Source organism: Scyliorhinus torazame, chromosome 2 (genome assembly GCF_047496885.1).
Source record: "Scyliorhinus torazame isolate Kashiwa2021f chromosome 2, sScyTor2.1, whole genome shotgun sequence".
NCBI lineage: Eukaryota > Metazoa > Chordata > Chondrichthyes > Carcharhiniformes > Scyliorhinidae > Scyliorhinus > Scyliorhinus torazame.
This window is the reverse complement of record NC_092708.1, coordinates 178,498,275-178,524,818: the sequence shown is the minus strand read 5'-3', so window position 1 is coordinate 178,524,818 and position 26,544 is coordinate 178,498,275. Positions and strand designations below refer to the sequence as shown.

At 46.2% G+C, this 26,544-nt stretch overlaps 1 protein-coding gene across 3 annotated transcripts in view; it reads left to right on the top strand.

Moving 5' to 3' along the window:
- vps8 (VPS8 subunit of CORVET complex) overlaps positions 1-26,544 on the top strand; it is a 1,010,867-nt gene that overhangs the window by 305,855 nt on the left and 678,468 nt on the right. For all 3 annotated transcript variants that reach the window (XM_072480702.1, XM_072480693.1, XM_072480711.1), the window contains exon 31: positions 8,761-8,845. In XM_072480702.1, coding sequence (XP_072336803.1) covers positions 8,761-8,845 — 85 coding nt within the window. The remainder of the gene's footprint in view (positions 1-8,760; positions 8,846-26,544) is intronic.

Here is a 26,544-nt window from a genome sequence, read left to right as displayed (position 1 = left end):
GCACATGGCCTGAGGATAGGGGGTGGTGGTGAGCGCTGGGCGGCTGGGGCCAGAAAGGGGGGCTGCCGATAGTCGCTGGAGACCGCAGCCACGGCACGGGCCTGGCAGACCCCGACATAGTGGCCCTTCTTGCCGCACCCTTTGCAGGTGGCGGTGTGGGCTGGGCAGCGCGGGCGGGGATGATTTGCCTGCCCGCAGAAGAAACCGCGTTGTCCGGCGGCGGTAGCGGGCCGTCTCGCCGCGCAGGCTTGCGGGGTCATGGGAAAAGTCTGAGGGGCTGCCACAACGGGGTGCCACGCAGCCCAGGGGGCCGCCGCGCGTCTGGGAGCAAAGGCCAGCGCGTTTTTTTAGGCAACGTCCATAGACCCCGCCAGGGCCCGTGCCTCAGTAAGTCCCAGAGTGTCCATTTCTAGGAGCCTTCGGCTGATATCGGGGGAGGTCATACCTGCCACGAAAGCATCCCTGATCAAAGGTTCCGTGTGCTCGTTCCCCGAAACTGGCGGGTAGCCACAGTTTCGGCCCAGCACTAGCAGCGCCCGGTAGAAGTCTTCCAACGTTTCCTCGGGGCTTTGCCTCCTAGTCGCCAGCAGGTGACGAGCGTAGACCTGGTTCACAGTGCGGATATAATGTCCTTCTAGCAGCTCGATCGCTGCAGCATAATTCTCCTCCTCCTCGATCAGAGGGTAGATCCCAAGGCTGACCTGCGAGCGTAGAAGGTCCGTGGGGGTGCCAGCGGCAATGTCGAGGTAGCCCTTAAAGCATGCCAGCCGATGTTTGAAGATAGCAGCAGAGTTGTCCGTGTGGGGGCTGAGCTGAAGGTACTCCGGTTTGATACGGAGATCCATCCTTTCAACTGAAGTTGTAGCAGATTAAATTGATGCGCAATCAATTACTCTCGAGACAAGGTGAGTCATACCTAATAGGCTTTAATCTGCTAGAACTGTTCCCCAGCAGCTTCGATACAGGAAGTAAAGGCTGTTGGGACGGCATTGGTTCTTATACTCCGCCTCTCGGGGCGGAGCTATGTACATCAGCCAATGGTAGACTCCTGGGCCTAGCCAATGGTCATCCACCTCTCGGGTACCGCAATACCTGGTATTACCACATAAGGTTTGTGAGAAATTACGACAGTTCAGGAGATTTTATTTGAAATAATTGTGGAAATCGGTGCCTGGACCTCAGAATATGTGTAAAACCTTTTATGACAAAGGAAATCTGAAGGGAGAGGTGTAAAACCTGCACCTTCTCCCAGTGTGTGTGTGGGTTTCCTCCAGGTGCTCCGGTTTCCTCCCACAGTCCAAAGATGTGCAGGTAAGGTGAATTGTAATATTGGTTTCCAAAGGCTAGGTGGGGTTACGGTGATAGGGCGGGATATTGGGCCTGTGTAGGGTGCTCTTTCATAGGGTCTGTGCAGATTCGATGGGCCGAATGGCCTCCTTCTGCACTGTAGGGATTCTATGATTCTTCTTGTTTTGAAAACTGAGCAAGATTAGAAGTGCAAAATGTGGCAAGTATTTGGATTAAATTATGTAATTCCTTCTCAGTCAGTTCTTTTGTGTTTATCACCGTCAGTTTGTGTTTTTGCAATCGATTATATTTCAAGAAATGCTTTTGTTTATATAGCATCTTCGATGTCCTCAGTACATTAATTTGCACACAGTAAGATTCCACAAACAACAATGTGATAATGACCTTAGTAATGCAGGTTGAAGGATAAATATTGGCCAGGATACCAGTGTGAACTCCACTGCTATTCCTTGAATAGTGCCACGGACCTTTTAAATCCAGCTGAGAGAGACTTTGGAGTCTTGATTTAACACCTGATCAGAAAGAGAACCCCTCCAGCAGTGCAGATGTCCTTCAGTACTACACTGCAGTGTTGGCCTAGATTTTCATGCTCATGTCCTAGAGTGGGTCTTGAACCCAAGAGCATCTGACCTGAAGACGAGAATGCTCCTCGCTGAGCCATGGCTGACCCAAAGATGAGAGTGATACCTGCTGAGCCACGGCTGACCCAATAGTGAGAGTGCTCCCCGCTGAGCCATGGCTGACCCAAAGATGAGAGTGATACCCGCTGAGCCACGGCTAACTTGAAGATGAGAGTGATACCCGCTGAGCCATGGCTGACCCAATAGTGAGAGTGATACCCGCTGAGCCATGGCTGACCCAATAGTGAGAGTGATACCCGCTGAGCCACGGCTGACCCAATAGTGAGAGTGCTCCCCGCTGAGCCATGGCTGACCCAAAGATGGGAGTGATACCCGCTGAGCCACGGCTGACCTGAAGACGAGAGTGATACCCGCTGAGCCATCGCTGACACTTGAAATATCCAACTTCTCAACCTTGTCCTGCCTGAGGTCTGGTGACCCTCAGGTTAAATCACTGCTAGTCAGCTCTCTCTGAAAAAAGGAGAGCAGCCTATGATTCTCAGGGACCATGGTGGCTTTTGCTTTCTGCATCATGTGCAAGCTTTTGTGTTTTAGCATGATATGTCTTTGAACTTACCCTGAAATGAGAATGGGATTGTGATTTATTTTGTGTGCACGTGTGTGTGTGTGATCTCAGACATGGATTTCATGAATCAACCTTGCAACTTACTGTATCCGAATAAGTGAGGTAGGTCCACATTCCTTTTATAAGGATGCAATTACAGGTAAGAATATAGAATCACTACAGCGCAGAAGGAGGCCATTCGGCCATCAAGTCTGCACTGACCCTCTGAAAGACCACCATTTCTTTTAGAATCTTTATTGTCACAAGTAGGCTTACATTAACACTGCAATGAAGTTACTGTGAAAAGCCCCTAGTCGCCACATTCCGGCGTCTGTTCGGGTACATGGAGGGAAAATTCAGAATGTCCAAATTACCTAACAGCACGTCTTTCGGGACTTGTGGGAGGAAACCGGAGCACCCGGAGGAAACCCATGCAGACACAGGGAGAACGTGCAAACTTCGCACAGACAGTGATCCAAGCAGGAATCAAACCTGGGACCCTGTAGCTGTGAAGCAATAATGCCACCCACTGTGCTACCGTGCTGCCCTATCCCCGTAAGCCAGCAACCCAACTTCTCCTTTTTGGACACTAGCGTGGCCAATCCACCTAACCTGCACATTTTGGACTGTGGGAGGAAACCGGAGTACACGGAGAAAACGCATGCATGCACAGGGAGTACGTGCAGACTCCGCACAGTCAGCCAATCAAGGCTGGAATTGAACCTGGGTTCCTGGCGCTGTGAGGCAGCAGTGCTAACACTGTGCCACCGTGCTGCCTAATAACTGTTTAGTGTAGTTTTGTTTCGCTAGCTGGCATGATATCCAGTTTCAAAATCCCACATCAACAAAGTAATTCAATGACGATGCTAAAAACGCTGAGCAGATATCAAGCTAAACACGTTACATTTCCCGAACCTATTTCTACTGAGGAAATGCATTAAAGCCTTGTCTTCGAACTTCAGAAAGAAAGTACCATGATGAAATAAATTAAGTTGTTTTTCACATAATAACACACTGAATTATCTTCCTGAACCTTAAAAAGGAATCCCAAACCTGTTAATTTAAGTAACTACTGAGGACAAAATCTTGAGAGTTGGCAAAAAAAGTGGTTATACGGTAGAGACAAAGGATATACAGGGCTATGTAACAAATTCCACTTAACCACTTAGGACATCCTTGTATATAAATTAGATGCAGTTGAAATTGTGTTGGTTGTCATCATACCCAGTACTTAACCATTGTATTTATGCAGTACTTATTACCAAAGACAATTTCTAAAATTTGTGACATGCTTGAAAAAAATGTCCATGTTTTCTGTGTTGAAGACTTTCCCTAATTTCTGTCCAACAGGAATAAAACCAGATTATTCCCCTACCAGAAGAATGTGCCTTGTATTTTTGTGATGTCCAGAAATAATTGGAAGTAAACATTTATGTAAAAAACACAAAGAACCTTTCTCTGCTTGTAATTATCCAGGAGAACTGCTCTGCTTTGGATCTGAAAAATCATTCTGAGGTCCACATTACAAACTGTCTGGAAACTGCATCTCATTGTGACAGCTCTGGTTTCCTGTTCCATAATTCATCTGGCCTGAAATTGATGTATTTTGAATTTTGTCAGGAGAGTTTGACAAGCCCTTGAATAACAGAATTTAAAGACACATGGTTCCTACCTGTTCTGTTCCCCTTCTTCTGCTTTTTAAATATAAGACCAGGAAAGAAGGGGTGAGAATTAGTGGACATGAAACAAAATCCGCTTTTGAGCGCGTTTGGCGGGGAGTAACTCAATGGCTGCAGTGCCGAGATTCACATAGTATTTTGGGCCTTGGGGAGTTTTTCCCACTGAGGCCACACTTTTGTCAATTTCCTGCACTGGCAAGCTGATCTTGCCGGCAGGAATGGCTCCTCGCAGATCGGGGAGCCTTTTTGACCACATCTACCCCTCCACTCTCCCACTTTCTGGACACCCCCCAGCCACATTTCACCCCTCCCCCAACCTTCCAGTGGCTCCTGGATTCCCTCCTCACACACCCTCTAAGAGGCAAATCCCTCCCTCTCCCTCCCCAGACCTGACCCCTGGCAGTGCCAACCTGCCACCTGGGCATTGTCAGCTTGGCATCTAAAAACTGGGTAGCTGTGCCAGGCTGGCAGTGCCAAAGTTCTCGGGTGCCAGGGGGAGTGCCAGGGTACCACCCTGTCCTGTCTCCGACCACCTTTCGGGTCTCAATGGCCTGCGACACCCCACTCCCCGGAGGTGCTTTCATGCCTGGTCCACGTTTGTGGAACCTAGTGATAAACGGCACTCGGTTGAGGCCGCGCAGGTTAACTCCCAGGTGCCGGGTGCATATGTCGTCCAGGTATTTCAATTAGCTGAATGGCTCATTTAAATATACTGATCTGGACCACGCCCAGCGAAGTCAAGATTGAGATCGTGCCAGGCAGAATGAGTCGGGTGACTTATGATCGGCCCAGTGCCCGGCGCGAAGCCCGATTTGGGGCTCTTGTGGGATTCACCTCGCAACGTGATGGCTGAATGGCCAAGATATGGATATCATTATTTAAACAAAAGCAAAATATTCCAGACATGGAAATTGGAAATAAAAACAGTAAATGCTGGAAACACCCTGAAGGTCAGGCAATGTCTGTGGAGAGAGAAACCAAATTAATGTTTCAGATTGATGACCTTTTGTGAGAACTGAAAGTCAGAAACACTGTTTGACCTGCCTCACTGCGGGTGAATTGTTAGTCAATGTTTCTATTCGAGAAAGTATTAACTATGCACCAACATATTTCAAGCCATATTTATTTTCCAATATGGCATGATTTAGTTGCTGGGTTAGAGGTTCGAATTTTGTTTTTGACAATATTTGTGTGACAACAACAACTTGTATTTAGTTAGCACCTTCACTGAAGTAAAACAGCACTCGGTGCTTCACAGACATCAAACACAATTTGACACCGAGCCACATATGATATTGGAGCAGTTAGATTTCAAGGAGGAAAATGAGGAAACGGGGTAGAGAGATGTAAGGAGGGAATTCTAGGGCTTAGGATCTGGGCAGATGGCCAATGGTGGTGCCGTTACACAGGAGTATAGGAATTAGGAGCATTCTGAGGCATTCAGTCCTTCAGGCCTGCTCTGCCATTCAATCAGATCATGGCTGATCTCTTCCTGGTCTCAAATGCATCTCCCCACCTGTTGGTTAGAATCATGGATGTTCAGTAAGCGAGATTTAGAGGTGTGCCACTATGTCAGAGGAATGTTGGCTGGAGGAAATTAAGGATAGGGAGAGGTGAACCATGGCGGGATTTAAAATGGGAATGAGAATTTTAAAATTGAGGTGTTACATAACCGGAAGCCAATATAGGTCAGTGAGATCAGGAGTGATGGGCGAATGGGATTTGGTGCAAGTTAGGACACAGAGGTAGTAGGGTTTTAGATTACCTCAAGTTTACAGAAGGTAGAATGGAGGAGGCCAGGCTGAGTGCATTGGTATAGTTAAGTTTAGAGAAAATAAAAGCATGGATGAGGGTTTTAGCAGCAAATGAATTGAGACCTGAGGGGAATTGAGAGATTGTTATCAGGAAATGTGATCAGAAGCTTATCTCGGTATGGTTTAATACCCAGGTTGCAAACAAGCGACTTCAGCCTCAGACTCGGGGAGAGGGCTGGTATCAGTGGCTAGGGAATGGAGTTTGGTGTAGGGATCAAAGGCAATGGGCAAGATTGTCTGTACTCCCAGCGACATGTTTCTCAGCATATGATCGGCAGCGGGATCTTCCTGTCCCACCCATGGGATTTCCCATTGAATCCGCCCGCGCTGCGGGTGAACCCGTAGTGGGAGTGCGCCGTCAGTGGGACCGGAAGATCCCGTCTGCGTTAGCAGCCAGAAGATCTCGCCCAATATCTTCAGTCTTAATATTTAATTGGAGGAGATTTCTGCTCATCCGTCGCTGATCTGACAATTAAAAAACTGGGATGGTTGAGAAAGGTGGTGGTGAGTTGGAACTGGTTGTCTGTTTCTGTTTTGGCTGTGTCATCGGCGTACATGTGAAGATTAACGCTGTACTTTCTGAGGATGTTGAAGGAGCAGCTTGTAGATGAGAAATAGAAGAGAATTAAAGTTCAGGTCCTTGAGATGTCGAACATGGGGGTGGGAAAATAATCCATTGCAGACGGTTCTCTGCCTACGGTTAGATAGCTAAGAATGGAACAAGACGATTGTACTTTCCACCGTGGAAAGGCATTGGAGGAGGATGGTGTGAAGAACTGTGCTAAAAGCAGATCAGGAAGGATGAGGAGGGATAATTTACCGTTGCCACAGTTTCAAATTATATAATTCTTTACTCAGTGGTAATTTCTCTTTGAGCCAGAAGGTTGTAGGTTGTGCGCCACTCAAGGCACGAGAGCATCTAATCTGGGCTGACATTTCAGTCAATACTGAGAAAGCGCTGTAGTCATCTCATTGCTGTTTTCAGTGTGTGAAAATTGTCTGTGATGTGTTTGCCTATAGCGTAGCAATGACATTACTTTAAAAGCAGTTGATTGGCTGTGAGGTGCTTTAAAAAGTCTTGACGGCATGCAAGGTGTTATATAAATATAGTTTATTTTGTTTTTTTCTTGTTCCTTTGCCAGAATTTGTATCTCAGAGCAGATGTAGCAATGACTGCAACAGTTATGATGAGATTAAAATATGCTTCAGCATTGATGTAAGTCAACCAGATGCCAGATAGCATCTATATATAGTTATGTATAGATTTACAAGACAGGATGAGTGTTCCAATCCTATTTATTTTTAATTAGAAGGTGTGCAGTATTTTGTAGTGCTGACTATGAAAGTAACCCCACAATATGCAGAGGGTCTCATTGCTTGAAGAATGCTGAGTAAGCTCATTTTATTGAATTGCCACAATATCAAATGACTTGGTGAGCACAATGTAGTAAATTCCATGGCAATACAGCACAGTAACAGCCATTTAGCCTAGTACTGATGCTCCATATATCTCCAACCCTACTTCATTTAACCAAATTGGCACATCCTCCTTTTCCTTTCTTCCTCCTGTACTCTTACCACTATCTCAGTAAAGAGGTTTCTTTTGGATTCATTAGTGACTATCTTACATTTATGATACCAATTTTTGGAACCCACACCAGTGAAAACATTTTTCTACTTTTACCTCATCAAAACCCTTCATAATTTTCCATGCTCAATTTGTAGAGAGAAAAGTCCAGCCTGTCACGTCTTTCCTGATGCTTATAATCTCTCCACTCTGCTATCATTCTTGTAAAAACTATAATTTACCCACCAGCGAAGAGAGATACCGAGTTCAGACAGGGGGGAAAAAAAAGCTACGTGATTGGATGCATTGGCGAAAAGGAAGTCACTCCTGGATTGTGTTTGTGCACTTCCTGGAGCCTATCGACAGAGTGGCTTTGATAGAAACTTGGGATCAGGGTACCAAGCCTCTCGGGCGTGGGCGGTAATTGGTACAGTGACATCCAAAGAAGGAAAGTATTTTCTTTACACCCACATTTTCTTCAACAAAAAAGCAAACATCATGAGATTTCAAACAAATCGGGGGATATTTCCTAGTCCCGCATGCTGTGGGCATCATTGCGGGCGGGAGGGAACATTTTATGGATCTTTGAAAGGTCCGTTGACCTTGGGCAGGAGTTTCCGGTCTCGGGGTGGGTGGGACTGAAAAACTGTGCTCATATTTTCCAGTTATTAATACTTGGTGTGAAATATTAATGGTGGGTATACACTCTTGTGTACACACTCTTGTGTGTACCACATTTATAAACTACCTTTTGTAACTTCATGGATCAGGGCTGTTTCTGTATCTGTTGTGGAGTGGGAGAGGTTGCAAAGCAATCAGTAGCAATGGCTGGAATCTTTTAAATTATTTGCTTTTCAAAGGTAAAAATTCAATCCTTGTTCAAATCGACAAATCAAATTGCAACTGGGGAGCTGATGATAAGGGAGCAACCATATATTTGAGAGTGTGGGATGATTATTGATGGATTTGAAACCATCAATAAACCAGGGAGGCAAGAATTCAAAAGGAAAAGTGGAGTACTTTTAGAATCTAATATGTTTTAGCACAGCAGTTTGGTTTAAGAGTTTCTTCAGTGGGTCTGTGCGAGAGACTGTCTGACCCTTTCTCCATAACTCTGCACTTCCCTCTGCATTGCTGGGAGTAGGGCAAGGTGTTTTGTTTAGTGTTATTTTTCTAGATTTAAAAAAATGAAACTCTTTCTTTTCAGCTATCAAGTCTGTGAATTCATGTATGAGAAGAAACAGCTTTATGATAAGATCATCTCCTGTTACCTGAATGATCCAGTTCGGAAGGTATGTATTTCAAGAAAGGAGAGGAGGTTTAGTGATTTCTGTTGTGTAAAATTACATATTTCCTTAATAACTCCCATTGAGTCTGAATCTGGACTACAAATCCCAAAGCATTAACTTCTATAAATTTTATAGAAATTATCCAAAATGTCATGTGATGTATCCACACATTATCAAAGTTTCATGTAATAGGTACGGATCTTAATGAGTGTTTGAATTTGGGGCTGAATTGCATTATTATGTTGTTTAAGAGAAAGCATATATATAGATTTATTTTGGAAAATTATAGAGGAATACAACAGTTGGAAAGGATTCTGAGACCAGCCACAATATAGTGCATCCCAAGTCGATGGATGATTGGTTGAAAAACCATGTGATACCTGAAAGGTCATGTCTCTGGAACAAGTTTCAGTCTTGCACTGTGTGGATACAACAGATCCCTGTTGAAATTATCCATGCACAGCATGATTGAGAAGAACAATTCAGTTAATTGGCAATGAAATCTGTGCCACCCTTCAGTGGTACCATGTGTGCTGGTATTTCAAGGTTCCTTATTGTTCATTGGGCAATGGGGAAGATTGGGGGAATTGTTATAAACCAATGAAACGCTGAACTGGATAATAATTCACAATGCTAATTAGGTGAACAGATTTTGAGTATTATCACAAGCTGACTGATTCTCTTTTTACTAAGGGGGCAGAGGATGACCAAATGGGCTTCAAGGCAAGGGAGAAATGGGAAAGGCTGAACAGATATTCCAGAGTGTCTGTCAGTGTAATCTAGGTGGACTGACTGCTCATTCTTGTCAGAAGATAATTAGGGATAAGAGGGCGGCACGGTGGCACAGTGATTAGCACTGCTGCCGACGGCGCTAAGGACCCAAGTTCGATCCCGCCCCGGGTCACTGTCTGTGTGGAGTTTGCACACTCTCCCTATGTCTGCATGGGTTTCACCCCCACAACCCAAAGATGTGCAGGTTAGGTGGATTAGCTGCACTAAATTGGCACTTAATTGGAAAAAAATAATTGGGTACTCTAAATTTATTTTAAAAATAAAGAAAAGATAAAAATGGCCATTAAATCCATGTTAAATAATCCAGAAGCACTGATTAGCTTTTCATTACTGTATCCAGTTGCCTCTTAAATAGTCCAAGGACGTTGATCTCTACCAATCTATCTGGAAGTCCATTTGATGTGATTGTCATCCTGTGTGAAAAACCTTTGAATATTAGTTTCAAATTTTAATAGTTTGAATCAGTTCTTCTCTAAATTTCTTTGAAAATGAAGTCTAGATTTCCCTTTCCATATCTTTGGATTACTTCTCAAGGTAGATCCCTCTGGCCTGAAGAGCCCAAATCTCTCTGGTCTTTCCTTAAAACTGCAAATTCTAAGAGTGGGGATCAGCTTCATGATTTCCCTCTTCACTGCGTTCATCATGTCAATGTCAGTCTTGTGCTCTGGTATATGATCATTTGTGTTCATATTTGTGAACATATTATTCAGGGTTTTCTTTAAACAGAACACTGTACGATTTCATCACAACCTCCCCTGACTTGGATTCAGCTGCAAGTTGTGGCCACAAATGTGTATCTTCAGTATGTGTGCACCCAACTGATTTCTTATGTTCTCATCAATCTTTAATATTACTTTTTTATTAATTAACATTTTTATGGTAGGTTTGTTAAACTGAAAAGGAACTGAGATTAAAGGGATTGTAAAATGGAGTTAGGGCTAAAACACTACGGTGACAGTGCTCTGAAACTGAGTGTGGCTCCTTTTAGGGAACGTGGGTTCAAATAATTTAACCCATGAGGTTGAAGTATTTCCATCTGTTTTATGTAAATCTCTTATGATTATTTTGTTAGAGGTGTTTTTGCACTTATTTTTGTGGTTTATGTACAGGGTTCTGCTGGTAGCATTAGGACAGATTAAATTATTGTCACTTTTTTTTGTTTTCAGGATGATAATTGGAAATTGCTCATTCTTTCACTGGATTTATATTTATTTCTTAATTAGTACCAGCTTTCTAAGTGAGCAACATGGCCGATGTTCTCGTCACAGACTGAACACTTTGTCACATGCTGTCATTTCACATCTCCAAAATAGGAACCTTTTCATCTTTTAACAGATAAAATAATTGAGGCATTGAGAAATAAATGTATTCAATTAATGTGTTTACACCTGGATAAGGTGTTATCTTTACTGACCAGATGGTTTGCGCAAAGAACAGACAATTGAGACACTTTTAAGCTAATTTAATATGGGATTAGTGCCTTAAGTAATTATCTGAGCAGACTGTGCATCCATTGAGTAATTGGAATGACGAACTTGGTTGATTGTGTGGTGCATTACGCCTCGTATTCTTGATTAATACACAAGGAAAAGCAGATTTGTCAAGATCAGTCTGGCCTTACTTGTTTCAACAGTGCATAGGAGATAGTTTACTCCAGGGATTGTATTAGAGTGGCTTAGATGACAATTCATTAAACTGTCTCTGACTGTGGGAGGCAGGCAATCGTGTGTTTTTTCGATTGAAACTAATGTTAATTTCAAAGCTCCAGTTTACCATCCAATTAATCATAAATCTAACTTCAGTTTCAAGGAAATTTCATTTCTGCGAATTTGGAGAGTTTTTTTATTATCTTGCATTCCCAGCAACATCAAATTCTTTTGGAATGAGACCTTACTATTATGGCCAGGGTTTAGAGAACCCCAAAGTCTATTCACCTGACCCATAACTTTGAATAGATTTTGGCTATGGGGAGCACAAGGCCCTACTTTACAGGTGTGGTGCAACAGAGAGCTAAAGTATATTTAAACAAAAACAATGTTTATTCTATGAATCCAGTTAACATTTTTAAACACACAGTAAACATCTTAGCAACTATCAACTCAAATAATCCCCCCAAAGAATACAGTACTCTATAAGTAACCCTTAATCTTTCCTTACAACATCCATAAGACAAAAGACCCTTTTTGCAGAAAGACAGCAGGTTTAAATTCTCGACTGAGATCTGAAGGCATTCTTTTCATACAGAGAGAGATCCGAATTACACCTTGTTTCTCTGAATGCAGCTCCCAATCTGCAAAACGAAACCAAACACACCCTGTAGCTGACAGCCCAAAGCGAAAATAAAACAGATTGACAGCCCAGCTCCACCCATACTCTGACATCACTGCAGCTATATGGTAAACACCCATTTCTTAAAGGTATATCCACTACAGCTATTTGATAAATACCCATTTATTAAAGGTACTCTCGCATGACAATACTCTGTACACAGTTTTTGCATGAAATCCCATTATTTTAACTGAGGCATTGGGTGGAATTTTCCCAACCCTCTGGTTTGGGGGTGTTGGGGGGGACAAGGTGCCAGGAAAATGGTGGAGGATCTCCTCGGAGCAGATACTCGATGTTTCCTCAACAGAGGGCAAATTCTGCAGTACTGGTCAGGCAGTGGAATCAGTCAGAGGAAACTGATAGTGAACAATCTTATTGACCTTATTATGTTATTGATTGAAGATGATAGACTGAGGTTTAGCTTCATAGAAATGATGCGCACCTGTGTCTCTGGAGACTGCTTAACAACAGGTGTTGACAGAATTTTGGAGATGGAGTTGAGACCTCTGGAATGTGGTGGACACCTATTGCCTGTGGCATTGAAGATTAGTGCGGCTCTCAACCTTTTGTCACAAGGTTCTTCCAGGAATTGTCCGGATACATTTGTGAGATCTCGCAGCAGCCCACTGCTGGATCAAGCAGATGTCAGATGATACCTTGTTAAAGAGGGCAGGGAAATACATGGGTTTTGCACTGATCATGCAAGTCAGGCCGAGAGGTTGAATGGTTTTGGGACTATGGCTGGCTTCCCTCAGGTCCAGGAGGTGCCTAAAGTCTCTATACATGTGGCTATCAAGTGTCCCTCTGAGCACTCGGGCACATTTGGAAACAGGAAGGGGTTCTACTCCTTCAACGTTCAGATTAGTGTAAAAAGATCCACCGGGTGTGGGCAAGGTTCTCAAGAAACTATCATGACTTGTACCACCTGAAAACCTTTGTGGATTAAAATGAAAAAAAAAGAAAATCGCTTATTGTCACAAGGAGGCTTCAAATTAAGTTACTGTGAAAAGCCCCTAGTCGCCACATTCTGGTGCCTGTTCGGGGAGGCTGGTACGGGAATTGAACCATGGTGCTGGCCTGCCTTGGTCTGCTTTCAAAGCCAGCGATTTAGCCCTGTGCTAAACCAGGATCCTGGATGACAAATGGTATCTACTAAATACATGGCTGCTCACGCTAGTATGGAACCCAACTCCAGAGGAAGCAAACTGCTCCGGCCATGAGTTTTTGAGAGGCAATCAAGGAGGCACTTGGCCCTCTGAAAATAAAGTTCAGACTATTCGGAGACAACCGCCCAGTAACACTCTCTCAAAAGGCCTACCGTATTCTGGCGTTTGCTGCGCTCTGCATAACCTGACACAGCAGAGATGAATAGAACTGGCAATGAGTGACAATAATAAACATGCTGCCCACTCCAAGGAAGGGGATGAGAGCGAGAAGTGTATCTAGACTCGACATGCAACAGCTATGCACGTGAAAGGATGATGGCCACTGCAAGGGCAACAGGTGACTCCTTCATCCGCACATGATTCAACTGAGAATCCCTGTTAACCCATTGGGCATGAGACAGGGGTCTATCTCCCTGGTGATGCCATGGTGATGATACTCCTTTACCATATCAGGGGCCCGTGAAGAGGCCATGTCAAGTGCTTCGTTCATCAGAGCCCTAAATGTACTGGCCACCATTTCGTAGGCACCATCCCCAAGATCATTTGACCATGGGACTGGGATAGAAAGGAAACGGTGAGACGTCAAAATATGGATTTCAACAAATGCAATGGTGCACAAAGCAACACAGTGGTATATAGGAAATATAATGTATCCACTCGAACCCCATGTTCGACTAGTTGCATTTACATGGCAACTTCCGTGTTCTCCTGTTTTGTCCATCTTCAGTGACTGGAGCTGATGTGGAGAGCCTGCTGACCCTGCTGCTCAGCTGCATCTCTGAATCATATAGTGAACCCATTGTTCTACACTTCTATGAGGCCATGCAGCGGAGGTTGAGGTGCACCTCTTACAACCATGGGTGCCCTGCTGCATGTGGATCTCTGTGAAGGTCATCCCCTTGATGGAATAGGTAATTTGCCAGATCTCCTATGCCAGAGATGCAGTGCCACTCGTAACAGAGATAGACTCCACCATTATCTGCATATAGGAACGGACAGGCTCTGGAAATTCTGATGAATGTCACGTTTTTCACGCTGCTGTTCCAGCAACTACTATTTTGCTGATGACTCCCAAGACTTATATTTTTATTTAAAAAAAAATATTTTTATTCTTTTTCACATTTTCTCACGCATTTACTCCCATCAACAATAAACAATAATCGGAACTTCCGGGTGCGGCGATGACCAGCTGAGTCGCACGTTTCGGCAGCTCCCGGTGAAACGGACTTTTGGGCTCTTGATAGGAGCCCCAATGGCAATTTTGACGGCTAAAAACACTGTGCGGTAAACCAGAAGGGAATCCCCCCTGGATACGGATGAAAAAAGGAGGAGAAAGTGGCCGGATTGCAGTGGATCCTTTAGAACAGCGGCAAGGAAGGCAAGCAAAAACCAAGATGGCGTCGGAAGGTGGCAGTTTAACATGGGGCCCTGAACAACAAGAGTTCTTGAAATGCTGTGTGGAAGAGCTCAAAAAGGAAATTAAGAAAGAGCTGTTGGCCCCGATACTACAGGCGATCGAAGGGCTAAAGGAGGAACAAAAGACCCAGGAGCGGGAGCTTCGGGTCGTGAAGGCAAAGGCAGCCGAGAATGAGGACGACATACAGGGCCTGGTGGTGAAGACGGAGACGCATGAGGCACATCAGAAACGATGTGTGGAAAGGTTGGAGGCACTGGAGAACAACGCAAGGAGGAACAACCTGAGGATTCTTGGTCTTCCTGAAGGTGTGGAGGGAGCGGACGTTGGGGCATATGTGAGCACGATGCTGCACTCGTTAATGGGAGCGGAGGCCCCGGCGGGTCCGTTGGAGGTGGAGGGAGCATACCGAGTGATGGCGCGAGGGCCGAGAGCAGGAGAAATTCCCAGAGCCATAGTGGTGAGATTCCTCCGTTTTAAAGATAGAGAAATGGTCCTTAGATGGGCAAAGAAAACTCGGAGCAGTAAATGGGAGAACGCGGTGATCCGCGTTTATCAAGACTGGAGTGCGGAGGTGGCGAGAAGGAGGGCGAGCTTTAATCGGGCCAAGGCGGTGCTTCATAAAAAGAAGATAAAATTTGGAATGCTGCAACCGGCAAGACTGTGGGTCACATATCGAGGGAGGGCACCACTACTTTGAGACGGCGGATGAAGCGTGGACTTTTTTTGTGGAAGAAAAACTGGAATGAGCGGGTTATTAAAAAGAACGTTTGAACAAAGTGGTGGGGCGAATGTGGGGGGCAAAGAGGGGGGTTAAAAAGGGGGGAAAGAGGAGTTTTATGTACTAATACTGCGATGTGGTAACTTTTCTCTCTTCCACAGGTGGCGATGGGGGGAGGAGGGGAGGTGGACGAGATGGGGCGTTGGCCATTGGGGGCGGGGCCAAGGGAGAAGCTGGGGCTTGGTTCCCGCGCTATGATAATTATGGCGGGAATAGAGAAGCAGGAAGGAGGGGGCGTCGCACGGTGCGAGCCGAGGTGACGGGGGGAAGCCGAGGTCGGCCAGAGTTTGCTGACTTCTGGGAGCAACATGGGGGGAGTAATTACGCTAGCGGGGGGGGGGTCGGAGGGGGGAATTACTGGGTTGCTGCTGCTGGGGAGAGGGGGGAGCTGGTATGGGAGGGGATGGGCGGGGGGGCACCGCCTGGGGGAGATACGTGGGAACCGGGTGAGGAGCTGGAAAAAGGTGATGGCTAATCGACAAGGGGGGGGGGGGGTAGGAAGCCCCCCAACCCGGCTGATCACGTGGAACGTGAGAGGGCTGAACGGGCCGATAAAGAGGGCATGGGTACTCGCACACCTTAAGAAACTTAAGGCAGATGTGGTTATGTTACAGGAAACGCACCTGAAACTGATAGACCAGGTTAGGCTACGCAAAGGATGGGTGGGGCAGGTGTTCCATTCGGGGCTAGATGCGAAAAACAGGGGGGTGGCTATATTAGTAGGGAAGCGGGTAATGTTCGAGGCAAAGACTATAGTGGCGGATAACGGGGGCAGATACGTGATGGTGAGTGGCAAACTACAGGGGGAGACGGTGGTTTTGGTAAATGTATATGCCCCGAACTGGGATGATGCCAATTTTATGAGGCGGATGCTCGGACGCATTCCGGACCTAGAGATGGGAAAGCTGATAATGGGGGGAGATTTTAATACGGTGTTGGAACCCGGGCTGGATAGGTCGAAGTCCAGGACTGGAAGGAGGCCGGCAGCAGCCAAGGTACTTAAAGATTTTATGGAGCAGATGGGAGGTGTAGACCCGTGGAGATTTAGCAGACCTAGGAGTAAGGAGTTCTCGTTTTTCTCCTATGTCCATAAAGTCTACTCGCGAATAGACTTTTTTGTGTTGGGAAGGGCGTTGATCCCAAAGGTGAGGGGAACGGAGTATACGGCTATAGCCATTTCGGATCACGCTCCACACTGGGTAGACTTGGAGATAGGGGAGGAAACAGGAGGGCGCCCACCCTGGAGAATGGACATGGGACTAATGGCAGATGAGGGTGTGTGTCTAAGGGTGAGGGGGTGCATTGAAAAGTACTTGGAACTCAATGATAATGGGGAGGTCCAGGTGGGAGTGGTCTGGGAGGCGTTGAAGGCGGTGGTTAGAGGGGAGCTGATATCAATAAGGGCACATAAAGGGAAGCAGGAGAGTAAGGAACGGGAGCGGTTGCTGCAAGAACTTTTGAGGGTGGACAGACAATATGCGGAAGCACCGGAGGAGGGACTGCACAGGGAAAGGCAAAGGCTACATGTAGAATTTGACTTGCTGACTACGGGCACTGCAGAGGCACAATGGAGGAAGGCACAGGGTGTACAGTACGAATATGGGGAGAAGGCGAGCAGGTTGCTGGCACACCAATTGAGGAAAAGGGGAGCAGCGAGGGAAATAGGGGGAGTGAGGGATGAGGAAGGAGAGATGGAGCGGGGAGCGGAGAGAGTGAATGGAGTGTTCAAGACATTTTATAAAAAATTATATGAAGCTCAACCCCCGGATGGGAGGGAGAGAATGATGGGCTTCTTGGATCGGCTGGAATTTCCCAAGGTCGAAGAGCAGGAAAGGGTGGGACTGGGAGCACAGATCGAGGTAGAAGAAGTGGTGAAAGGAATTAGGAGCATGCAGGCGGGAAAGGCCCCGGGACCGGATGGATTCCCAGTCGAATTCTATAGAAAATATGTGGACTTGCTCGCCCCGGTATTGACGAGGACCTTTAATGAGGCAAAGGAAAGGGGACAACTGCCCCCGACTATGTCTGAAGCAACGATATCGCTTCTCTTAAAGAAGGAAAAGGACCCGCTACAATGCGGGTCCTATAGACCTATTTCCCTCATAAATGTAGATGCCAAGATCCTGGCCAAGGTAATGGCAATGAGAATAGAGGAATGTGTCCCGGGGGTGGTCCACGAGGACCAAACTGGGTTTGTGAAGGGGAGACAGCTGAACACGAATATACGGAGGCTGTTAGGGGTAATGATGATGGCCCCACCAGAGGGGGAAACGGAGATAGTAGTGGCGATGGATGCCGAGAAAGCATTTGATAGAGTGGAGTGGGATTATTTGTGGGAGGTGTTGAGGAGATTTGGTTTTGGAGAGGGGTATGTTAGATGGGTGCAGCTGTTGTATAGGGCCCCGATGGCGAGCGTGGTCACGAATGGACGGGGATCTGCATATTTTCGGCTCCATAGAGGGACAAGGCAGGGATGCCCTCTGTCCCCATTATTGTTTGCACTGGCGATTGAGCCCCTGGCGATAGCGTTGAGGGGTTCCAAGAAGTGGAGGGGAGTACTTAGAGGAGGAGAAGAACACCGGGTATCTTTGTATGCGGACGATTTGCTACTATACGTGGCAGACCCGGCGGAGGGGATGCCAGAAATAATGCGGATACTTGGGGAGTTTGGGGATTTTTCAGGGTATAAATTGAACATGGGGAAAAGTGAGTTGTTTGTGGTGCATCCAGGGGAGCAGAGTAGAGAAATAGAGGACCTACCGTTGAGGAAGGTAACAGGGGACTTTCGTTACCTGGGGATCCAGATAGCCAAGAATTGGGGCACATTGCATAGGTTAAATTTAACGCGGTTGGTGGAACAAATGGAGGAGGATTTTAAGAGATGGGATATGGTATCCCTGTCACTGGCAGGGAGGGTGCAGGCGGTTAAGATGGTGGTCCTCCCGAGATTCCTCTTTGTGTTTCAGTGCCTCCCGGTTGTGATCACGAAGGCTTTTTTTAAAAGGATTGAAAAGAGCATCATGGGTTTTGTGTGGGCCGGGAAGACCCCGAGAGTGAGGAAGGGATTCTTACAGCGTAGCAGGGATAGGGGGGGGCTGGCACTACCGAGCCTAAGTGAGTATTATTGGGCCGCTAATATTTCAATGGTGAGTAAGTGGATGGAAGAGGAGGAGGGAGCGGCGTGGAAGAGATTAGAGAGGGCGTCCTGTAGGGGGACTAGCCTACAGGCTATGGTGACAGCCCCATTGCCGTTCTCACCGAGGAACTACACCACAAGCCCGGTGGTGGTGGCTACACTGAAGATTTGGGGACAGTGGAGACGGCACAGGGGAAAGACTGGAGCCTTGGGGGGGGTCCCCGATAAGAAACAACCATAGGTTTGCCCCGGGGGGAATGGATGGGGGATATGGATTGTGGCAAAGAGCAGGAATAACGCAACTGAAAGATCTGTTTGTGGATGGGAAGTTCGCGAGTCTGGGAGCGCTGACCGAGAAATATGGGTTGCCCCAAGGGAATGCATTCAGGTATATGCAACTGAAGGCTTTTGCGAGGCAACAGGTGAGGGAATTCCCGCAGCTCCCGACACAAGAGGTGCAGGGCAGAGTGATCTCAAAGACATGGGTGGGGGATGGTAAGGTGTCAGATATATATAGGGAAATGAGGGACGAAGGGGAGACTATGGTAGATGAACTAAAAGGGAAATGGGAAGAAGAGCTGGGGGAGGAGATCGAGGAGGGGCTGTGGGCAGATGCCCTAAGCAGGGTAAACTCGTCGTCCTCGTGTGCCAGGCTAAGCCTGATTCAGTTTAAGGTATTACACAGGGCGCATATGACTGGAGCACGGCCCGGAAATTTTTTGGGGTGGAGGATAGGTGTGCGAGGTGCTCGAGAAGCCCAGCAAATCATACCCATATGTTTTGGTCATGCCCGGCACTACAGGGGTTTTGGATGGGGGTGACAAAGGTGCTTTCAAAAGTAGTGGGGGTCCAGGTCGAACCAAGCTGGGGGTTGGCTATATTTGGGGTTGCACAAGAGCCGGGAGTGCAGGAGGCGAGAGAGGCCGATGTTTTGGCCTTTGCGTCCCGAGTAGCCCGGCGCAGGATATTGTTAATGTGGAAAGAAGCCAAGCCCCCGGGGGTGGAGACCTGGATAAATGACATGGCAGGGTTTATAAAGCTAGAGCGGATTAAGTTCGTTCTAAGGGGGTCGGCTCAAGGGTTCACCAGGCGGTGACAACCGTTCGTCGAATACCTCGCAGAAAGATAGATGGAATGGAAAAAAGAAGGCAGCAGCAGCAGCCCAGGATCGGGGTGGGGGGGGGGGGGGGGGTGGAGGAACCAGAAGGACTCTCAGGGTTGTTAATATATACTGTATAATATGTATAGGTCGTTGCGACAGATAATTATATATTGGACTGTTGAATTATATTTTTGGAGAGTGTTACTTGTGATAAGGCAGTTGCCAATTAGGGTTAGTTTTCATTTTTGTTATTTATTATTTATTCATTTTTTGTTTATAAAATAGGTCATTGTTATTTGTGTTGTTATAATATTGTGTAAAGGATGCACAATGTACTGTGTTGGTTGACCAAAAATTTTCAACAAAATATTTATTAAAAAAAAACAATAAATATCAGCAACAGATATGTCAATCCCCATAACAGTAACAACACTCCCATCCTCCCACCAACCCCCAAATATCAGCCTGCATGTTTACATAAACAAATGACAAAAAGGAATCGGGGATTACCCATAGTCACCCTTAATCAACACAGCCCTCCTCCCCCCCCACCCTCCCACAACCCTCCCACCTATCCCCCCCCAACTAATGTTCGATGTTATCCAGTTCTTGAAAGTGCATAATAAATAGTGCCTATGACTTATAGAACACCTCCGAGCTTTCCCTCAGTTCGAACTTAACCTTCTCAAGGGTCAAGTATTCCAACAGGTCACCCCGCCACGCCAGGGCTCTGGATAGAGAGGCTGCTCTCCATCCCAGCAGGATCCGCCTTCGGGCTATGATATCTGCCTCCGCAACCGTTTCCAACCCTGGCTGGTCCGACACCCGGAATATGGCCTCCCGGGGACCCGGGTCCAGTTTCACACGCACCACCTTGGAAATTACCCTAAACACCTCCTTCCAGTACTCCTCCCCTAGCTTTGGACAGGACCAAAACATATGAACGTGATTAGCGCCCCCCCCCCCCCCCGCAACGCTCACACACATCCTCTACTCCTTCAAAAAAATCGGCTCATCCTCGCCCTCGTGAGGTACGCTCTATATACCACCTTCAGCTGAATCAGCCCCAACCTCGCACATGAGGTGGAGACATTCACTCTCCAGAGCACCTCACACCAGACCCCCTCCTCTGTAACCTCTCCCAGCTCTTCCTCCCACTTTGCATTGATCTCTTCCAGTGGTGCCTTATCCTCTTCCAAAATAGCTCCGTACACCGCTGACACTGCCCCCTTCTCCAGTCCCACTTCTCCCTGCTCCAGCTCATACTTCGCTTCCAGCTCCCTCAATCCTGCAAACCGACCCCGAAGAAACAAATCTTTTAGCGTCTTAATCCCCCTCTCTTCCCATTTCCGAAAACTTCCATCCCACCTCTCTTTCTCAAATCTGTGGTTCCCCCGAATCAACATTTCCCTTGACCCTGCCCCCAACCCGAAGTGTTGGCAAAACTGCCTCCAGATTTTCAATGAAGCTATTATTACCGGACTCCCTGAGTATTTCCCCGGAGCTATTGGGAGCGGCGCTGTTGTTAGACGTTTTAGTTGCTGTGATATGAAGAGTCTAAAGTTCCGTTCCTTTTTCAGAAACACACATTTATTTCATTCCAACAAAACTTTGCACAAAACTCTAACCATCCATCACCTGACAGAGGCCACCTGAAGCCCCTTTACATATCAGTGTCAATTAATGGATACTTAACATAAATGAGACAACTAATTGCAATGTCTCTTAACCCATTACTTAACAGTCTCCCCTTCCTTGGAGAAAAAAAATAATTAAGTGAAAACAAAATTTCAAGAAACTCAAAAACACACACTTGATTTCCCCCCCTCCCCTTTCTTTTTTGTTTGGATGAGAAAAAAAAAACTGTCACAGAAACAAGCAGCCTTCATTAACAATATCCAAAAGTTTCTGGGAACTCGCCCCGCTTTTCGTAAAACAGTCTGACAGTTGATATCTCCTGTCGACCCATTTAATTTTTGTTATTTCCCCTCTGTCCAACATCTGCTTCAAACTTGCGATGTCTATCCGTAACCTCTTTTCATTGACACTTTTTGTAGAGTGCACATTTTCCCACAGGGATTTATTGTCAATGTGACAGTCAATAGGTATATTACCCAAATCCTCTAATCCCAAAATTTCTGTCAGTATCATACTTATATAAAAGGCCATATCCACCGCCTCTACAAGGCTTAACATCTCAGCAGCCAAAGTGCTTTTTACCACTCTCCTTATTTTCTTTGTTTCCCACACAAGCGGGCAACATTTACCATTGTTCCCTAAAAGGAAAATTATAAGACCTCCTGCGCTTGAAACCCCATCACATAAATTTGTGTAGGACGCATCACTATAAACTATTGAGTTTCAAGTGCTTCAGGTCACCTAAAACCAGGAACTTCAAAACACACCCCTGCATTTTTAGTTTGCCCAACGCTTTATTTGCTCTTATTATGTCTTCCACTGTGGGATCATTCATTTTCGTACTCCACTCTAAGACAGCAAAACTCACGTCCGGTCTAGTCTGTCTACTAACGGGCAGTTCAGTTGCCCAATTAAACTTCGCAGTTGCTCTTTTTCTATCTTTGAAACCATTGCGTCTTTTTGTGAAACTCGGCCACGACTAATTGCTATTGGGGTGATGCTTTCCAAATAAGATTGCTGACGTAAAGTTGACCCTAACTTAGTCTGTCCAATTTCCAGTCCAATATATTTAAATGCACCGGAAGCCTGACTTCCAACCCTGAATTCTTTCCTCAAACCAGAGATTACAATAGCTTCAAAATCACTAGTCCCACCCCACAAAAAATCATCGGCATGCATCATACAAATGCCAGAAAGATTTCCTTTATAGTGCCAGTAAAACATTGCAGGATCTGCTTTCAACTGGCAACAGCCTAACTTTAACAAAACTGACCTTACCGAAAAATACCAGACTCTAGATGCATCATTTAATCCATATACACATTTGTTCAACTTCCAGAGTACCCCTTCTGCGTTAGCTGCTTCTTTAGGAGGACGGAGAAAAATGTCTCTCTGGAGCTGATGCCCCTGCAAAAAGGAAGGTTTTATATCTATAGATTTGCATTCCCATGCCTTTGTGGCTAATAGAGCCAAGAAGATCTTTAAAATAACCTTTCCTGCTGTAGGTGAATCCACCCTTAAATCCTGATCTTCTAAGTTTTCGTCTAATCCCCTTACCTCAAGCCTGGCCTTTGCCTTATAAGTTCCATCCGGAAGAACCTTTTCCGTGCAAATCCATCTGTGGGATAGAGCTCTTTGTCCCCTATCCAGTGTTGCTAACTTTGATTGGCTCTTAAATCGTTGCCCGTTGGGTCTTTACTGAATTTGCTCTGTTTCTATAACGTTTGCTCTAGAGTCGTCAGGTATCTTTATGATACCGCCACGAGGTTCAAGTTCAAGTACTGATCAAAAACTCAACACACCAATTAGTAAGATTCAAATCAAAACACATTTATTATACACAGTAAATCACTACTCATGCATAAACTCTACTTTCTAGACTATTCTCTATCACTAAAAGGCCTATACTTAGCTTCGGAATTGGCCCACCAGGTCAGGGAACAAATGGCCTTTAGTTCAATCTGAGTCTGCAGGATTCAAAAGCTGGAATGGACTTGTAGCTGGGAGCGCCTATCTCGTAGCGTGCGTTGACTGGAGACTTACTTGGTTGATGCGGCAGCTTCGACAGTTCACTCTCACGGGTTGATTCGAGTTGCTGAGTGACCCTGCCAAGAAGACCGATTTGAACTTGGGGACTTTACTTTATAGTCCCCAGGGGCTTCCTGCCCTTCGGGGCGGACCCCGTACCTGGTTCCAAGTGATTGGACTGCGTTCCGATCACTTGGATCGATTTCTCCAATACTGGAGTTGTTCCCTGATAGCTGGGCGGTCACTAATTGTCCGTTGGCCTTCCTTTGTCTTGGCTCCTGCTGGCGCCGAGGAATCTGGCTTGGCCTTATTCACCTTAAGCGTTTCAATTGTGCCCGGGGATCGCTCATTAATATGCAGATGGCTGCTGGTTTCAGTGCTGTCTGGGCTTTTGCAAGTTCTAATACACAGGATTTCTGTACTTGCTAGTTTTTGCCTGTGTTGGCTGAATTTCCCTGTAGTCTTTGCGGTTCTCCATTTTAAGTCGGGAAGTGGCCAACCCAGGTGGCTACACCGGTTCTTCCGTGCATACCCCAAATTCACTCCAACTATGCCATTCTTGCTGTTTAGCTTCTTTAATAACTTTTTCATCGAATTTATTTGAAGCCACCAAAATCTCACGTGCATGTGGGCTTCTACTCCTATTAGTATTCGTAGTCGTACTCATGTTCCGAGATCTTGACAAACTACGCCCCCTCTCCCACCTGGTATCTCGTTCTGTACTGCTACTGCTTGATCTTTTCCTTCTGCTGTGGGATGTCCTTTCAATAGTTCTCGACCTTTTCCTGCGGACCTATTCACTAACCGATGTACTATCTGAACTGGCACTGCGTTTCTGTGCCCTCCATTTTTGAACTTTGTTTTCCCAATCCATTGACTTGACTCCTTCCCCTGAATGCTGTACATTCAACCAATGTTTATACTTTCCAGTGGCCTTCCCTGCTCTACTAATAACCGTTGCATCCTTCCATTGACTAGACCCTTCAGGCAAGTATGTCACTTTTGTGCCAACTTTTGGCAGTTGCCCTTTCGGAAAATGGCCTGTTCTAATTCATCCGAAGTGTTGTGTTCCTCCACAGAAACCCTCTCTATATTAGTTAATTGGTCCTCATAGTTCTGTAACACATGCGTACCAGATGACTCTGGTTCCTCGTCATGTCTGTCTGCTCTGTCTAAGTTTGAAAATTTGTAATCTGTACCCATTATCCTTGATGAATGTACCCTAACAGTTTGATTACCATGTTGCAAAATAATTTTTTTGCCATCTATGCCTATGAACTTCCCTGGGCCTTTCCATTCATTAGAATTGTCTCTCTTGTAGTATACCATGTCTCTTTGCTGAAAAATGGCATCTGATGCCTGTACGTTGTGTCTTAAAGCTCTGCGAATTCTTTCAGAGACTTCTGCTTCCAAAAAAGCTTTTCTACTTCTATGTAATGCATTTAAATGTTCAGCAAAACTGATCCTCTGCTACTAATTGTTAGACGTTTTAGTTGCTGTGATTATGAAGAGTCTAAAGTTCTGTTCCTTTTTCACAAACACACATTTATTTCATTCCAACAGCCTTTGCACAAAATTCTAACCATCCATCACCTGACAGAGGCCACCTGAAGCCCCTTTACATATCAGTGTCAATTAATGGATACTTAACATAAATGAGACAACTAATTGCTATGTCTCTTAACCCATTACTTAATACAGTTGCTAGTGCTTTCAGCCCCGACCCCCTGCACAAAATCTCCTCCATTCTGAACCACTGGGAATCAACCCCTCTGACCCAGCTCCGCACCTTCTCCACATTCGCCGTTCAGTAGTAGTACAACAGGTTCGGGAGACCCAAACCCTCTGCCTGCCTTCCTCTCTGTGGCAGCACCTTTCTCACTCTGGCCACCTTCCCTCCCCATATGAGCGAGGTAATCCTTCCCTCAACCTCCCTGAAAAAAGACTTTGGCAGGAAAATCGGTAGGCATTGAAAAATAAACAGAAATCGCGGCAACACATTCATTTTAACCACCTGTACCCGACCCGCCAGTGACAAAGGAAGGCCATCCCATCTTGCCAGATCCCCCGGCACTCTGCACCCACAGATACTTGAAGTGAGTCCCTGCCCTACGGAATGGCAGCCCCCCCCCCCACCCTGCCCCCACGCCAGGCCGAGACACCACAAAATACTCACTCTTGTCCAGGTTCAGCTTGTACCCGGAGAAAGACCCAAATACCCGCAGTAGCTCCAATATTCCTCCTATCGACGCACTTGGTTCCGACACATACAGCAGCAAGTCGTCGGCATATAAGGACACCCTATGCTCTATTCCCCCCCCACCGCACTATTCCTTTTGATGCACCCGAACCTCTCAATGCGATGGCCAACGGCTCAATCGCAAGTGCAAACAGCAGGGGGGACATAGGACATCCCTGTCTCGTCCCACGGTGGAGAGAAAAGTATCTCGAACTGATATTGTTTGTGCGGACACTCGCCTTCGGCTCCTTATATAATAGCTTTACCCAGTTCACAAATCTTGGTCCAATCCCAAACCGCTCCAGCACTGCCATCAGGTACCCCCATTCTACCCGATCAAATGCCTTCTCGGCGTCCAATGTCACAACCACCTCTGTTTCCTTCCGGACCTCCTAGCCCTCTCACGTTCCACGTGACTATCCTTACTGGGCGTCTCTCACTCACCACCACCCTTCTTATCCACCATCACCATACCACCGGGCCCTGCCCCATAAGCCTGACCCGCCCCTGTCCATTGTTAACATCGAACCCCTCCCCCTCCCAAGAACCCCCCCCTAAAAAAACATCCCCCAACATCCATCCCTTCCCCCTCTCTCGCTCGCCTCATAGGCCCAGTGAAGCCTGCTCCAACGTCCGCAGCCCTCCTCCCACCTCACCCCCGTTCACTAGCTGACTTTAGTTAGCTTGCGCGGGTAGCTCCCCCCGCCAAGACATCTCGCCCCCTTCCACCCAGTCCCAGAGAAAGAAACACCAAAACAAACCCAACAATCCAACCCCTACAATTCACTGACATAATATTTAACCGTCGCAACACAGAACGCCAATCAACCCATCATTAACTTGAACTCTGTAACAATGCAAAGAGAAGTAAATTGCAATACAAATCAGTAAAAAGAAAGTTTTAACATTTATACATTTTCCAGCTGCTCAAACACAGTCCACAGTCTCTCTTCCAGTTCCCTCTTCACGTCTGTCCCAAGCCTTCTGCCCTCACGAACCTCAGCCGCCTCCGCTGTCTCAAAATAAAAGTATTTGGCGTTATATGTTACTCTCAACTTCGCCGGGTACGCCATACCAA